This window comes from Podarcis tiliguerta, assembly GCF_965153285.1.
Source record: "Podarcis tiliguerta genome assembly, chromosome: 6".
Taxonomy (NCBI): domain Eukaryota; kingdom Metazoa; phylum Chordata; class Lepidosauria; order Squamata; family Lacertidae; genus Podarcis; species Podarcis tiliguerta.
In genome coordinates, this window is record NC_139539.1 from 45813162 (window position 1) to 45830753 (window position 17592).

The 17592-nt window shown below is 41.4% G+C and overlaps 1 protein-coding gene across 7 annotated transcripts in view; it reads right to left on the bottom strand.

The window, feature by feature from the left end:
• Nucleotides 1-17592, bottom strand: part of BRPF3 (bromodomain and PHD finger containing 3) — a 35534-nt gene that overhangs the window by 13551 nt on the left and 4391 nt on the right. For all 7 annotated transcript variants that reach the window (XM_083445653.1, XM_083445652.1, XM_083445649.1 and 4 more), the window contains exons 2-7: nucleotides 9259-10626; nucleotides 8448-8604; nucleotides 7070-7201; nucleotides 5581-5709; nucleotides 4869-5181; nucleotides 3629-3898 (exon numbers count right to left, since the gene is read on the bottom strand). In XM_083445653.1, the coding sequence (XP_083301779.1) occupies nucleotides 3629-3898; nucleotides 4869-5181; nucleotides 5581-5709; nucleotides 7070-7201; nucleotides 8448-8604; nucleotides 9259-10607 (2350 nt within the window). In that variant the 5' untranslated portion in view covers nucleotides 10608-10626. The remainder of the gene's footprint in view (nucleotides 1-3628; nucleotides 3899-4868; nucleotides 5182-5580; nucleotides 5710-7069; nucleotides 7202-8447; nucleotides 8605-9258; nucleotides 10627-17592) is intronic.

Consider the following 17592-nt stretch of genomic DNA (forward strand, 5'->3'; position numbering starts at 1 on the left):
CCAGGGAACCTTCCTTCCTCTTGAATTCCAATTCATGATGCAATGAGGTCACAGATTAGCACTCATTCTTCCCCCTTTTAAGGTTCTGTTCCTGTTCAAGCACTATTTGCTATCTGTGCAATGTTCTGGTTGTCAGCAGGGGAAAACAAGTTATTCCCTCGACTAGCTAAACTGCATGGATTGCCAGCGCTGTGGGAAAGCATGGCTGCTAAGATGACTACAACCCCTGAAGAAGGAGTGTCACCATTCAGGAATTTTGTAAAAACCTTATAAAGAGAGCACAGAGCATCTCTGAATTCAAAGTATATTAAGAAGCCTTTTGTCCTATTTAATGCAGTTCAAAATCAGAGACTGGTACGCTTATAAACTAAAGATTATTGTAGACTTAACCAAACAATAATTTGTTCATACTGAAGCTCTTCCCTAAACCTCAAATGGGAATACTGATATTCTTTTAAGTTTTTTGGCGACTAGTTAAGAATACTTTAATCCCCCACCAAGAGACAGCAGACCATTGGTGTACCCTATTTGTATGGCGTCGGGAGAGGGGGTGTCTTAAGGAAAAGGAAAACAACTTTTCAAAATGTCCCTTTAAATATTCCTGAAAGCAATCCAGAAGAGAAATTAAGATTTCTGAGATCCATTCAGCAAAAGTCAAAACAGATTCTCATCTGCTGCAACGATGACAAAAGATGTGATAGCCTATGAAAAGCCAGAAACTTTTTCAAGGGTGAATCCCTCCCAATCATTTCCCCCCAAAAAATGCTTTTTGTTTTGTTCAAAAAAATAGATTATGTTTGAATGACAAATACAGTATTTAAGATAAAGTGCTCATATATTTACTCCCCACAAATGATTTCTAAAAATTATGTAATGGGAAGACTTTTATGTTAAGACTATGCGCAGTATCAGATGATTACAATTCCTGTACACTGAGGACAATCAAGTCCTAAGTTGTAAACTGAGACTTCAACTCTCAAATGCAAGAGCAAGATGCATTTCTGCCTCAGGGGGCACTGCTATTGTCACAAGAGAAGGAAGATGATTTCAGTGCCTCATTTGCTTGTGAAACGGTAGAGATGTTTGTTTCAATACAGGCAAACCTTCAGATTTTAGAAGTTCATTATAAGTATGGTGATGACAAATATGAAGAAGCAGAAGATGCAGGAACTGAAATTCATAGCAATAGCTCAGAAAATGAGACATTAAATTTCACTATGGAGAACTGGAGGAGACATAATATTGTTCTTTGTTTCACAAATATTAATGGTTTCTTCTTCTTTTTATTATTATCATTTGCCTGTTCCTCATAAACTGGCAAAACTAAAGAGATTCCTTACTGCTCAGCAGCTTGTACTTTCATTTGTAACTTAAAAAAAAACAACAGCAAAAAAGTAAAAAGTAAATTCAAATTGTAATTAAACTGAAAAGGTGATCTCTTTCTCATCTCTGCGTATGTATATACATAAAACAGAATTATTTTTCCCCAAAATTTCTGGGTTTTTCCTGGGGAAAATGGAAAAAAACATATTCACACACACACCATGGCTTCAAACTTTCTGGAAATGCTATGTCTCTAACCATGACCTTACCTTTAACTGGCCCATATAGCTCTCATGGACCAGCCACTTAGGACTTGGTGTTAAGTCAACAAATTTTGGATTTCACAGCTATTGACTCTTTTTAGAGAGCTTTAAAAGCACCAAACAGTGAGGTGTGTAACGTAAGTTTTAAAATCTCAATCTGCATTTTGAAAAACTAGTGTTTAATTCCATTTTTACAGCGGGTGGAGGGTAAGGAATTTAATATACTTTTAGTGACCTATGTACCAAAATGTCACAAATGAAGTCCAATGAAAGGACCTGTGTATGTGTGTGTGTACATGTGTGTATATCTATATATACACAACAGTTCACAGACTTTCAGAAGCAGCAGAGAGAGGGAAAATTACTATTTGTTCCCCCTTAACAGCCTTCCCCATTTCCTGAATGCTCAAACAAGGCTGGCTCCTCTTTCCTCCTTCCTCCCCGCATGACACAGGCTGAGTAGCTAGAGTAGTACCCAAAACATATCTACCCAATCAGCAATGGACAGGGCTACTGACACCCACAGGTGGAGGACTATGCTGCTCCAGTAATTCTAACAAAATGTTGTGGACTGCCCTGTGATCTTCAGATGAAGGGTGGTATACAAAGGTAATGACTGAAGTTGCACTTTTGCAAGGATTTGGTTGATTTCAGAACGGATGTGTAACCGTACAGAAGGGCTGAGGAAACTCATGCCCCTACAGACCACTCTGTTTGGCACTTCAAACTCTCCCTAGGCCACTCCCCTCATGGGCCCTACTTCACACTCCATGTGTTTTTGCCTGTCATTGAACTTTCCAGCCATGTGGCACCAGCATCCACTATTCTTTCTGAATTTGCTTTTGTCAAAGATTTGACTGATGTCAAAAGCTGTGCAAACTGAGTGCGGCTTGCTGCTCTGTGGCTGCATGTAAAGCTCTGCAAACATGCAGGAGTTGAGAAAAGAGTTTTCCGTAACAATTCAGCATGGCTGCTGCTTTGAAACAGTATAGGGAAGAACAGAAGTGCTTGTTAACAGAGGCACATTTTCTGAGAATACGATGGCAGGGCCATGCTAACACTGTTTTTATCAGTAACAATTAATGGCATTAAACTGCTGTCAGCTGACTATTTTGAGCCTCTTAGAAGGCCAGGCAAGGCAACGTTGAACCGCTTTTCCCTGCCAGGGGAACTGACCCACCCTACAGCAAAGGCCAACCCTGACTGCTTCTATGGTTATTTTTTTGTATATACTACAGCTTCCCTCTTTACTGTCTTCTAATTTTGTTTTTAAGGGAAGGTTGGACAGCTAACCTTCTAACTAAATGATGCTTTTTAAGAAGAAATAGAAAGAAATAGAGCCACTTACTCAAAAGCAAACTAGGATCATGGTTGGCTGCAGCCACTTGGGCACTATTCTGTAAGTGTCTCTACTACCTTTGATTCACAGATGACCATGGGTGGGATCACAACCCAAGGTTCCTTGCCCAAGTTTGTCCACTGTCCTTTGGATCAATCTATGTCACAGCTCCTTCCTGCTATTACATTCACAGCCCATTGTTGCAACTATGTATCTACAGGTGACAGACACATGTAGGACATGAGACTGACAGTCTTCTCAGTCTTTTAACCTCTTCCTGGTGAGCCTGCCAAGGAGGTAAATTAGCACTTCCAAGTGTAGGTGTCTTTGTGATGCAGACCTCTAGAAACTGGGATAAGATTGTCAAACACGTTTCTCTAAGGCTGCCTTATCACCATAAAGCTTTGAGACTGGCAACCCTTGTTACCATCGACTGCTGCTTCCTCGGCCCCAAAACTCTCCAGCATTTGTTACAAAAATGTACAGGTTTACCAAATGCTATATTACGGCTGTTCTTTATGCTCTCCATTTCTCAAGATGATTTTTGAGTTTGTTGTCAAAGGCAGTAATTACATAGTGACTTCTGCCCTCCAGACTTGTGTAGAATTAATGTGCACAGATCCCCTTGAGTCTTCACATTTACCTAGCCCTTTCCAGTACAACCAGAACTGCTTCCTTCAGAGACCTAGTGAAAAAAACTCACCTTTCTCCCCATCTTCATCACGTTCTCCTTGTAGCATCTTTTCCAGCCCTTCCTCCCATGGAGCTGGATCTCCATTTGGCAGGGTTTTATTCTGTTGCTGGGCCAGCTTTTGCCTGATAGAGTTGATTTCGCGTCTCAAGAGTCGGATGCGGCGAGTTCGGGCGCCACTTGACCTCATGGTGCTCACCATATCCAACTTTTCCAGTAGCTCCTTCAGCTGTACCTCCAACGAAAGGTGAGCCCGATTCTCAGGGAGGAGAAGGTTATCAACTGCAATGAGAAGCAAGAATGTGACTAACCCACCATTTAGGTCTCACGTCGACTATCATCTTCATTATACAGCTTGTGGCACCTCTTCACTCTCACTTTTGACATCTGAGATGGTTATTTTTAGAACATACCTTATTTCTGTAATTTTAAGTTGTTTTGAACTGTTGTGAAGATTGTGTTTTAATTGTTGTAACTCATCCTACAACTTTTGAGCGAAGGGCAGGCAATTAATAAACCTGTTTTTGAACTTCATATAATAAACAGGACATAAGGATTCTTCAAATGAAACGCCAATAATATGTAGGAAATACACCACAGAGCCAATGAGAAAGAGAGAGAGATCACATGCTCCACAGCACACATAGGCAACCTGTGGCCGTGGAACACATGTACCCCTCACTGTTGTCCTGTATGGCCCACTCCTCCAGTTGTCCCCCATGCTGACTATTCCCACCAACAGCATTGGTTTTACTGCAAATTTACTGCAGACATCTCCTGCCCACTATTTCCTGCTTCCTGGTAGACAAATATAGAAAGTGCAGGGTACAGCACCAAGTAGGCATCTATGATCATCTGGCCAGGAAGCAGAAGACACAGTACGGAGGGCAGGTCAGTACTGAACCCAGCACGGCAATGAAAGAACAAATGCAAGGGAAGACAGGAGTGGCAAAACAGCAAACAGCATGCACCTCCCTGGCTGATAGACACACTGATTAGCATGCTCCTCAGCTGTTTACAGCATCAGTCAGATGGGGAGTGGGGGAAGATGCAAAATGGAATTGCTCCATAGGATCAATGGGAAATGGAGGTCTGTATTAACAAAATTAAATATATATATATTGTAGGCGATACTGCCTCCAGAGTAGTTTCTTAAATTATTGTCTTTCTTTGCACAAATGGATGTTTTTAATCTTCTTTCTCCTTAATGGTCTTTTATTTTTAAATACAAAAATCCCCAATGGAAACTCACCATCCTCCCAAGAAAAACGATAAAAATCTTCTGTCTTTGGCGATTCAGGCAAGTGAATCCCCACTTGGGGATCATAGCCAATAGTCTCAGCTTGCCGCCGTGCATGGCGCAATATTGCCCCTCCGAGGTCTCTCAGCCGGACAGCCGCTCGATGGAAAATGGTGTCTTTAGAATTATACCTCATGCAGTTGGTAAGAATAAGGTTAAAGTCCTCCTCAAACTCATCCAGTGTCCGGTACTGGTGGGACTCCAGCTTCCGCCTCATGGTAGAAAAATCCATTGGCTTGGAAATGAATTCCAGGTAATCTGGAACCTAAACATATAAAACCTGTACAATTACAAAAATCATTTACTAGCCAACCAGGGCATATCCATCACAAGCACTCTAAATGCCGTCTCACTGGCACTGGGGCAGTGCACAAATGCACAGTGATTTCATCCGGTTAAGTCCCTATCCCATTCAGCCCCAGCAAATAAATAACCCTGCTGAGAAGCAAAAGCAAACTCCCTCAGAAAAAGTGCTCTAGTCTACCTGGTTGGGGAATCCTCTGTATAAGAACCTTAGAGGAAGTCCTTAATTTATACAAGAACAGAGCAAGTATGCCTTGAACAGTCCAGACTGGTCTTGCTTTTTGAGAGTTACATTTTGCAGGCATTCAAATGAGCAGTTCTTTAGGTCAAATCTAACTACACTTCTAGGTAAAGTACTTGCCTCACTCAGCTTTACAGGTTCTGCAAAGATCTGGGCTGGATCCTTTTCCTGTAGAAGATCCAGTGTTGTCCGCAGCAGCACGTTGAAAGGTGTGAGCTGCAACTCCATAGCAGCTTGCTGAACCTTTACCTGAAAATCACAGAATCAGAGTTGGAACGGATCCCAAGGGTCATCTAGTTCAACTGCGGGCAATGCAGGAATGACAGCTAAAAGCAGCACACCTCAGAGATACTAATGATAGAAAATAGCATTTCCTGTAGGCAAACCTTGCAAACTGCAGAAACTATAAATGCTGGTTTTGATAAAACCAACTAACTAGAGGCTAAAAGGATAACAGGATATACAACAAGCAGGGCTGGCCCTACCATTAGGCAAAACTAGACAGATGATTTTGAACGTCATGAACAACAAATAAGTGTGTTATTGAATCTATTACTTCTAGTGGCAAATGTCTCAATAACAGTATCATGGGCCAGATAAACTACAAGTTTGAGATATCTATCTATCTATTTATATATATATATATATATATATATATATATATATATATATTCTTTTAATGATCCAGCCGTATTTATTCATGTGTTTTTAAAATGGTTATGAAATGAAGAAAACTGACCTATATAGGAATGCAGTTTAATTGTAGCATTTGCAGCTGAGATGGCTAACTTGAGGCCAACAGGCCAGATATGGCCCACCAAGCCATAGAAAATTGCCCACGTCTGGTCAGGAGATAAATATCCCTGTCTGTTCTTTACACAGTAATCTCTAAAGTGGAGATAAATGTGATATCTACTCATCAGAATATAAAATCCCTTTGACTGCTTTTTAGAGACCTCTTTTAAAGAGATCTTCTCTAAAGAGGAAGCAAAGGGATCTTTCTTCTCTGATCTCAACACTAAGCACTTTAGCTCTGTGATCTTAGATACAGATATGGAGATAAAGTTTAATCTGGCAGTCAGAGAAATATTTGAGCTCCAATCGCAGTGCTAAGCACCACAGCGCTGAAATCAGAGAAAGTTGTCTTCCAGCTCTTTAATACTAAGAGATAGCATTTCCCCCTCAACTTCACTCCAGCACTAGGGGGAAAGGGGGCAGGGAAAAGCTGCCATTTAATTTTAAAGTGCCAGTGAATGTTTTTGTGTGTGTGTGTGTGTGTGTGTGTGTATGCACATGTGCGCGCGCGCGCGCACACACACACGCACACACACAGTTTGTCCAATAAGAGATAGGATCTGACTCATTTCAGAATCTTTTTTTGGCTGTAATCCTGTGCACACGTATTTTGGTGTAAGGCCCACTGAATGCAATGCAGCTTGATTCTGAATAAGCATGCTTAGGATTGCATGGGTGTTTTGTTTTAACACTAAAATGGCAATCACTCCACATCCAGGCTATCTTAGCAGCTCTAATCAAAGGCATTAAATAATGTCCATCTCATTGGGAGTGTAAACAGCTGTACAGATCATCAGGTCATGCTCATACCAACCTGCTCACGTTTGAGTTTTTCACGCTTACGAATTAATTCAATGAGCAGCCGTGCCCTTTCCAAGTCATGCCGCAGTTTTTGCCAGTACTTCAGTTCCTCCTTCACTGCACCAGTCTTCTCATCATGCTCTTTCTGTAAAATGGGAGATTTTTCTCTCTTTCTTTTTTAATGGTACCTGATCTCTCTTCATATCTCTCCTGATTCACCAATCTCTTCATATTTACAGTTATTCACAGTCAGTCTTTAACTAGATCATAGAATCTAACCACCTTATGAGTCCTAAGCATAGATTGACTATCTAAAGAAGTCCAACCAACGTTCTGAGTATGTTCTGGAAATGTTTTAACCATACCCACTGACATTCTTTAACTTCTCAAATATGTGTTGCTACTTCATACCTGTGGTATAACTGAGAGCGAGGCTCCATTGTTTTTGGCCTTTTGACAAAGGATTGGCACAGGAGGCACAGAATGGCAGTGACACCCTCCTGGTGGTGGCAGCACTGTGCTCACCAGGGCTGTGTTCACCAGGACTCGTGGGGTGGAGAGCTACAGGTTGATGGCAGAAGCATGTCTCTGGTGCAGACACATATACACAACAATGATGACGCCAACAGAGTGCTCCCTCGACCTTGCCCCCACCCCATCTTTGTCCTAGTGAACACAGTGGCACCACCACCAGGAGGGCATCACTGCTGCTCTCCCCTCCCCCCCCCAACTCGCACACTGCTGCAGCTCTCTAGCAAAGTCACTCAAAAAAAGTTATGGGGCACAGCAAATGTCAAATACCAATTCTGTGTAAAGAAAATAGTAAAGTGTATGCCTAGCTCAAAAGGACTAGACCACAAACAGTAAATCAGTGGGTACAGTCTTTGGCCCTGACAACTAAGGAAATGTGGTCTCCACAGTGCTGGTTGTTTCTAAGGTAAAGACAGATGTAGTGTTTTACACAGGAAAGAAAAACAATGTGGATAAAATCCATTGATAACCATCTACAAGATAAAAACAATGGGATGTGGTTTCAAAGGAAGGAACTGTTAAGAGAATTTTCAGGAGCAAGGCATAGATCAGTGGTGGCTTGGCTTTACGCTATGTGGAATAATACAAAAATTGCATGCTGCAAAACCTCTATTACAATCACAATAGTTATTATTCATGGACAACACTACTAAAGGAAGATTTTGAAGTTCCATTTCTATACTTCATAAGAAATTCCCAAAATGAACTACCCTCCTGCTTTTTTTAGTTAGCAGTAGCTACTCCATCCAAGGACATTTTCCATCCATGTATCCCAGAAGCTACCCTAATTAGTTCATGTAACACTATTCTCTCATGGTATTTCAGGGTTCAGTAAAATGTCAATGATGCCACAATCATACCTGTTCTGCATTTCTTTGGGACTGTAGATGAGAGTGCAGACGCCGTATAAGAGGAACACCGTTTCTTGACTGACGCTTTAAAAGCCAGTAGTTGTGCAGTCGCTGCATAAACTGATTCTTTCTCTGGAAGGCGAGACCACTGCAGATTTTATTCAGTCTAGGAAAAACAAAAGCATCAAGCAATTTCATCACATATTAAACCCAACTTCAGATTCCGGAAGACCAGTGTAGCACATGGAAACCCTCACTTTAGCAAAACAGTGCCTAATTTTCTAACATCACATTACATGTTAGGAATTATATAAGTAACTCAAGTTCATCAGAGGCTTTTCAACTGTGAAATTGCTGCTCCGTAAGAAACAGCTCTACAGCTCCAATTAAGCAATAGCAACAGCAAAATGGGCAACACCCAGCCATCAGCTTAGCTCAAATGGGCCAAATTAATTCAGAGGTTTAGCACAAGTGATTACTCCAGTCACTTTCATATAATCACTTAAACGCATTACTAATATAATAGGCAACAAACACAACTGTAGATAGAGGTTACAATCCCGCTCCAAGTTAAACTGTCACAATCCCATTGAAGTCAATGGGATAAGCCTGAACTCGGACCATAAATTGCAAATTTTCTTCATTTTCCACCTTCAACAATTTGTGCCTGCAGTTCATTTCCTAACGTAATTAAACAAAGCATTTGCTGAAACAGCCGCAGGGCATAAAAGATGCCACCCAATTGGAAAACAGGAGAAAAACGCTGGGCTAGTTCACTGATCAACATGGAAACAAAAGCCAGAATGGTTTCACCACTCACCGGTATGAAGGGATCTGTGCAACCATCAGCAAAGGGGCAGAAGAACAGGCTTCCTTCTTTACCTTCTGCTTCAATTTCACTTTGTTCTTGCTCTTGGGAGTGCCCCCATCTACTGTCTCGTTCCTTGAAACCTCCTCCTCTCCCTTGTGAACAGTAGTTGTGCGCCCCTTCTTCACTGTGCCAGGAGGGGAATGTGCCTCGCAATAAGCAGTCTTGCGCACAGTAAACGTTGTGCCATTGAGGCTGGTCTCCCTCATGGGCTCAATCTTCATGAAGAGACCAGCTCTCTGGGCACAGGTGACATGGAAGGCTGTGTAGCAGTTCACCTTGTGACACTGGATGGCTGCTCCCATGCCCTTCTGCTTGCAGATGTAGCAAGTGAGCTTCCAGCGAGCTGGTGGGATATTTTCTATCCCCTCAATGGGCTCCAGAAACACAGTGTTTGCAAAACAGACCTCTGGGATCCAGATGGCACAAACAACATGGGCCCAGTGACCATCACTGGTCTGCTTGAAGGCTCCACCCTTGTTTGGGCACAAAACACAATCAACTGGGCGGGAAGGGGACTGTAAGCAGCAGCGACAAAGCCATTGCCCCTCAGGGATGTAGGGCACTCCATAGCATTCTTGGTGCACAGCCAAGTTACAAATGTCACAAAACAAAATGACGTTGCTGTTATGGCATTCATCATCCATGCAAACACAGCAAACGGCATCCTCATCTATTAGAGTCTGCTGGGCCCCATTGTTGCGGCTCTCCAGGTATGACTCCTTCTCCAACCGATCTACTAGCAATTCAAAGGTCTCAGCAGAAACTGACCCATAGCCATCGTTCTTCCTTTTCTCATTGATCATGTCAAGCCACGCCAAATCTTCCTCATCCATATCATACTCCACTTCAGCATCAACATCTTCAGGTGGCTTCTCAATGTACTGATAGTATGCTGAAGGCAGGGCTGGAGCATCTGGTTGGCTCAAGGAATCAATCATCCGAAAGCTGGGCTGTGGTAGGTGGAATGATGTCCCAGGAGCGTGTTTTGTGCATGTCTCCCTTTTTTTGCCTTTACACTGAGTTTTCTTTGATTTTGAAGGAAACAGTGGCTGCTCACTGTTTTCTTTGTTACTGTTGCATTCTGTGATGTCCTGGGCAGTCAGTTCATCCTCTGTGATGATCTTTAGAGGATCATAAATGCTGATGCGATGGAGACGCCCATCGATATCAACTTCGACTATCCGCTGGGCCTGGGCATAGGTCAGAGTCTCTCGCGTGGGTGAGCATTTCAAGCTGTACGGTGAAGGAGAACGTCTCCCTTCTAGGGTCTGTCGGGACCTCCTCCGAGGTTTCCTCATAGCAGCAACTCAAAAAACCCTGCAGAACAGTCCAAAGGAAAATAGCATAAACATGAGCAGCATAAATTTCGGGGCAACAAGGTCTAACTCCAACTGATTAATTGGTTAAAGTTAATTTTAACTATCAGGGCTGAGAAACAAGAGCATACCTGTTTATTTGGCAACTACTTTGTTTGTGGGAATAAAAAAAGAAAGAAAATAAAGCCTTTTAACAATGAGTGGTAGACAGATTTGGCTGATCTCACACTTCAGTTTCTCAAAAAGGCACCTATCCTGAGGTAACTTAGGTAATGTTCATTCTGAAAAGTATTTAAACTGAATTGATTGCTCTGTTAAAAAACAAAATTTAACCAAGTACAAATTCTTTAAGAAATAGTTAGCCCTAAACATTAGGCTATCCTGAATATGAATCCTTAGATTCTTTTCCTCTTTCTACTAAAGAGGAATGTTTTAGCATTATAGGAGTCATTCACAGAACCAACAAGACAAAGATATCATAAGCAAGCAGCTAGGAAGGCTAGACACGGAAGACTTGTAGAAGAGAACCTGGAAGCAAAGAAAATCCAATAATAAACAAGGAGGTTGAAAATGAAGAAATGGATCAAAAGAAGAATTTAATTAGGAAACACAAACCCGAGCAAAGAAGTAAAATGAAGGATCTAAATATCAGCCTGTCTCTTCTAATGAACTAAGATTCTGAAACACAGAATGCAAAGCAGCACATGAATGCAAACTAAAAAGATAAATTTGGGCTGGGGCCTTATCTCTTGGTGCACTTTTGGGTGTGTGAAACTTTAAATTAGTTGATACCTAATTTGCTGTAAGCCATTCTGCTCCATCTGCACTTTACATTTAAAGCTGTATCATACCACTTTAAACAGGCATGGCTTTCCCTCTGAGAATCCTGGGAAGTGAAGCATGTTAAGGGTGCTGAGAGGTGTTAGGAGAGCCCTATTCCCCTCACAGAGCTACAATTCCCAGAGTGGTTTAACAAGCGGTCCCTCTCCCCAGGAAACACTGGCAACTGTAGCTCTAGTGAGGGAAATCAGTCTCTGCATAATGTTAACCTAAAATGGAATCAAAAGCTTCCATAGTTTCCTTGCAGTCACATCATGGAGGGAGGGGGCACATGATTGTGAGATATTAAGTGTGTACAAACCAAGAATTGATTTGGAATTGCACTCTTGAACAGAATTTAACTTGCACTTGAGGGAAATGTTTGAAAAGGCAAACATGTATTATGTGTGCAAATGCGAAAGACAAAACCTTTTGCCCTCCCATCCCCCAATTTTCTTTTTGGCATGATTCTTTAAAAAAAAAAAACCAACCCAATAACTATTATAATGCATGCCTTCAATGCTCAACTTTCTCTATATTTCCTACATTGGCATATTCTTCTTAAACTGTGACAATGTTTTACATTTATTCCTATTGTGTAATTATTTTTGAAACATTCAATAAAAATGCATTTAAAGAAAGGAGAAAAAGCCAGGCCCTTTCTCCTAGGCCCTCTGTGTAACTGTATGCCAGGAATAAATTTAACAAATGGCAGTTTTCCAAACATGGAAATGCAACAATTGAAATCCATACCTATTGTATAGGTCTTAGTGACATAGAACAAAGTAACAATACTTGAGTTAAGATAAGCATGTATTCTTAAAGACATAATTAAGAATCTACAATTCCCCTTTGGTTACAAAATATGAGCCTTCAGACTGCATCTGCTACATTTTCCCCAAAGGCTATCATTTGAGAAGGATGAGAATTCGAAAACTACTTGTTCTGAGATGATGTAACTTAAGGCTACTTCATGGATGAAGCAACTTTAAAACTACTTTTTTTAAAACCTGGGGAAAAGAGAGACTGTTGCGCTTCCTGCTCAGTTCCTGTTTGCATTGTTTGGTCCTTTCCTCCAATGAATAAGAACCCTTAATCATGCCCAGATTTCATTAGATGTGAGGATGGGATATTGTCCATGTCTTCTGTTCTGAACAGAGAAAAGGTACAAAGAGGTTATCTCTGTAACTACAGTGGTGGCTGATGTAGGTGGACTTTTCCATTGATGGGGGGCCAATGGTAGCCACGCCAATACCATTTCATGGTCCTGTGTCTTCCGCTCCTTTAAACGTGGCAGCTATTTTTTATTAAGCTATGCCTCACAACAGTCACTTATTGTTATATCCCACCCAAGGCAGCCATTTATTGACTAGTGCATTGCACTTTCTCAAAACTCCCAATGCCTCCACTGGTCCCTGAATGTTGGTGACCTGTGGGATAAGTGGTAGTGACTTGCTTAGGGCTACCCAGTAAGCTTCATAGCTGAGCATATACTGTGTTTGAATATTGGAGTCTTATGTTCGAGCCTAATACTTTTAAACACAGAGCAATGCTACATTAGCGGGAGAAATAATGCTACATATATCATCTTTTGAAAATGCTAAAGAGAATGAGTCAGTTCATGTAGAAAGAGAAAGAAGTTCTCGGTGTTTGACTCCTATAGTTTACTGACAGGTGGTTGGAAAAATAACTTTTAAATAAACAAACATATAGAAGAGCATTGAAACAAATTATAATAGTTAATGTGGCTACTCCACAAACTGCTTCTAGCCCACTGGTTCAGTTGTGTAGTGTACAAATGGCCTGCATTGCTCTATAGAAATGAAAATATAAACATTTCTTATATAAATATAAAATAAAAATAATTATTATATAAATATAAAGTAGTGTGTCATCAAAGCTCCTTGTGGTTGTTATGTTGGCTGTTTTGCTCTGTTATGGTATATGTATTTATGTTTTAAATGTGTTGTAAGTTGCTTGAAGATCTTCAGGTAACAAGTGATCAACAAGTTAATAATAATAATAGTCATGATATTATTATTATCATGTCAGATTTTTTCATACTGCACAGAACCAATTTTAGATTGAAAAGGCGCATTTATCATATGAAAAGGGGGAGATGGAATATATGCATCAGTCAACATCATGATGTATTAATACTGACTGATGCATGTATCCCATCTTCCCTTTGTGTTTGAGAAATCAGTATTTTGTTTATAGAGGGGAAGGAGCAAGCATTTCATTCATATGGGATGGGGGATTTGAAGGACTCTGAGCATTGTTTTTTGAGCAGGGAAGGCCAATGATTGTTTCCTGGAGAAAGTTTCCTTAAAAGAATCAAGTCTATGTGGAGTTTTTTGAGGGACAATAGGAAGGGAAAGAGAGTGGGAAGGGAGGAAATGGGGATGAGGAATCTGTGAAAGGAAAATAAGGTCCCAGTCCATGTTGCTTTTCAGGGCTGCTTTCACCCTAGAGCCCTTAGGTGCACAGTTTCCTCTAATTAGCTGGAAAAGGAATTAAAGCAGAGTGTCCATACAGAGCTTGCATATAGCACTATATTACCAAGCAATGGCCTTCCCCATAACCAAATTCTCCTATGTTCCATCACAATTAAGTTCTATTTAAAACAAAGGTCCCTGACAACTTCAGTTCAAAGTTTATTGCTTGTTGTTTCTGCTAGTTTTATTGCTTCCTGTTGATCCCAGCTGGGAAACAAGTTATAAAGGGCCTGCTAATTGACCCTTAAATAGCTTGCTTTAATTGCCCCTTTTTGTGAAACATTTCATTTCTCAGTACTTCCTATCTCCAAGCTCCCCCATGTGTGTTCAGAGTGGACTTAGCATATGGTTTTGCCTTTCAAAGTAACATCTACAAAAACACACATAAACAGAAGTGGAACTGCAGTAAGCTAGAATGGGAGGGGGAATCATTCATCTTCCAATGGTCAAGATAAAAATTTCCACCCCCAAAGCTGCTATTAGCCTCAGGGGGACATTTCCCTATTAGGGCTAACAGTACATTTGTAGGTGATTTTAATCAGGATCATAAAAGTGGAGGGAGGAGGGGATAATTAAACTCTCCTTCTCCAGACGACATGTTCCCAATCCTGCTCAGGGCCCCCTGAAACTATTACTTTGAAAGGCAAAACTAGACACATTAAATCAATTAATGGCATGGCAGAGACACGGTCCCATAGTGCATCCCTTATCATCTGAGTTATACTCTCCCTCCCAGGGATTTATATACTGTTTCTATACAACTGTGATTAGGTACAAAGTTTGTTTGAATACTATGCTCCACCGTTGGCAGAGGACACATGGTGGGTAGCCAATGATTTTGGGGTTCAATTAGTGTTTTTTACTTACACTTCAGACATCAGTGTAACATTAGAACAGTGTGTTGTAGTTAGCAGCATAGCATTTTGTGTATATCTGATTCTCTTCTGTCATGCACTCAACCTTGGCCCATTTTGGTGAATCCACTAGTAAAGTTCTGCTGGCAGCTCAAGTATGCTGGTGTGAAACTGCACCAGTGCCATTTCTATTGGCACAGCCTTAAAATGGCAGAGCAGAAGGCAGCCCTGTATCAGGAGATTTTTTTATGTTTGTTGTTTTTATTATGTTTATAGATATGCTGTGAGCCACCCAGTGGCTGGGGAAACCCAGCCAGATGGGAGGGGTATAAATAATAAAATTATTACTATTACTATGTCCTATGATTCTCAAGTCATAGTATTATGCCATAATGTTCGGCTTCCATTATGTTCCACTTGCATATTTGTAAGAAGGCAGTTGTGTTGTAAAAGTGCCTCCTCCGCAATGAATACAAAATTTAGCCATGCAAAATTTAGCTTAGTGGATTGCCTATGAAGACATATTTTCTATTCTCATGTTAAAACACTAAAGATGCCAGCTGGTTACAGAAGACAGAAACCACTTTATTTTACATTCCTTTGATTTTCAGTACAGTGGTGCCCCGCAAGACGAATGCCTCGCAAGACGGAAAACCCACAAGATGAAAGGGTTTTCCGTTTGCAGAGGCGCTTCGCAAGACGAATTTCCCTATGGGCTTGCTTTGCAAGACGAAAATTGACTAAAAATTTTGAGTTTTTTCCCCGCTCCAAAACCCCTTTTTCTAAGCATTTTAGCAGCAAAACCGCTAATCCCTTAAGCCTTTAATAGGCGTTAATAGCCCTTAAACTGTCAATAGCGCTAATAGCGCTAATCCGCTAATGGGCTTGCTTTGCAAGACGAAAAAACCGCAAGACGAAAAGACTCGCGGAACGGATTCTTTTCGTCTTGCGAGGCACCACTGTATTCAAATTATTCAACCCTTATGCTAAATCAGCACTTGCTGGATTCCTACCACCCCACTGATTTACAACCATAAACCAATTATTTCATAGAATCATATTATTGTAGATTTGGAAGGGACTGCAAGGGTCATCTAGTCCAAGCATCTGTAATACAGGAATCTACTAGATCACACATGACAGATGGCCAGTCAACCTCTGCTTAAAAACCTGCAAGGAAGGAGAGCCCCATCACTTCTCGTTGAACAGCTCTTACTGTCAGGAATTTATTTTCTTGGTTAAACCACAGAGCCTAGGACTTGCTGATCAGAAGGTCGGCGGTTCGAATCCCCGCAACGGGGTGAGCTCCCGTTGCTCTGTCCCTGCTCCTGCCAACCTAGCAGTTCGAAAGCACGGCAAAGTGCAAGTAGATAAATAGGTACCGCTCCGGCAGGAAGGTAAACGGCGTTTCCGTGCGCTGCTCTGGTTTGCCAGAAGCAGCTTAGTCATGCTGGCCACATGACCCGGAAGCTGTACGCCGGCTCCCTCGGCCAATAAAGCGAGATGAGCGCCGCAACCCCAGAGTCGGTCACAACTGGATCTAATGGTCAGGGGCCCCTTTACCTTTTATCATCTTCTTACCAGGCAAACATACCCATTTTCATCAACTGTTCCTCATAAGGCTTGGTTTTCAGACCTTTATCGTTTCATTTTCTTTTTTGCACCTCTCTCCTCTGATGCTATGCCACTCTTCTTACAAGGCCACATTATAGCAATAAACTTTGTGGACTTAATACAAATTCCTCTGCACAGGAGCCAACTCCTAGGGGCCCTTCAGCAGCTCCCCCCCCCAAAAAAATTGAGGGGGCTGGTCCTCCTAAGATTGATGAGTATGGCCATTCAAATGGTGCATGTGTGATGTGTCATGTGATCGATTATGTGGGGCAGGGCTTGCCCCCCAAATATTCTGTTCAAGTTGGCACCCCTGTCGCTCTATGAGTGTCTTCCTTTGCAAGGTACACCCAACATCTCACCTTCCTAAAACAGCTTTACCTTTCCTCCACACTTTTCAAGACATCACCCTTGCCTATTGCTAATATTTGCCACTTATCAAGAGACTAGACTCCTTTAGCACTTTCACCAAGGCCCCAATCTGCGCTATACATTTAAAGCAGCATCATGCCACTTTAAGCAGTCATGGCTCCCCTCAAGTATCCTGGGAACCGTAGTTTGTTAAGGGTGCCGAGAGTTGTTAGGAGACCCCTATTCTACTCATAGAGCTACAGTTTGCAGAGTGGTTTAACAATAAACCTGTCTTCTGAGGGAACTCTGGGAACTGTAGCTCCATGAGGCTAAGAACACTTAGCATCAGGATTCTTGGGAGGAAGACATGAAAGTGCTATGATACTGCTTAAAGTGTAAATAGATGGAACCTATGTTTCTGTGCATGCTAGCCACCATCTCCAAATGTCCCTAAACAACAATGCATGTCATTTTTATGCTGAAACCTTGCCAAATTTCTTTTGCTATTTGTCTTCAAGTTAGTCTTTTCTAGTTTCAGTAATACAATAATCTTCCCCCAATTCATAAAACACTGAATTCCTCTCTTCCCACATGCCATTATTCCTTATCCCTATCATCCATATGCTGAATTAAAGACAAAGAATTCATTACACATGATCCAATGAAAACTATGCCAAAGCTCTGACCACATGTTGATGAGTGAGATTTAACTAGCATCATTATATTCAACAGATTATTGCACCATTATCTATATTAGTTTGTGCTTCTGACAGCTAAACTGGTATGATAACCCAGAATGTTCAGTTGCTCAAGAAACCCAACTGTTTGCTGAAT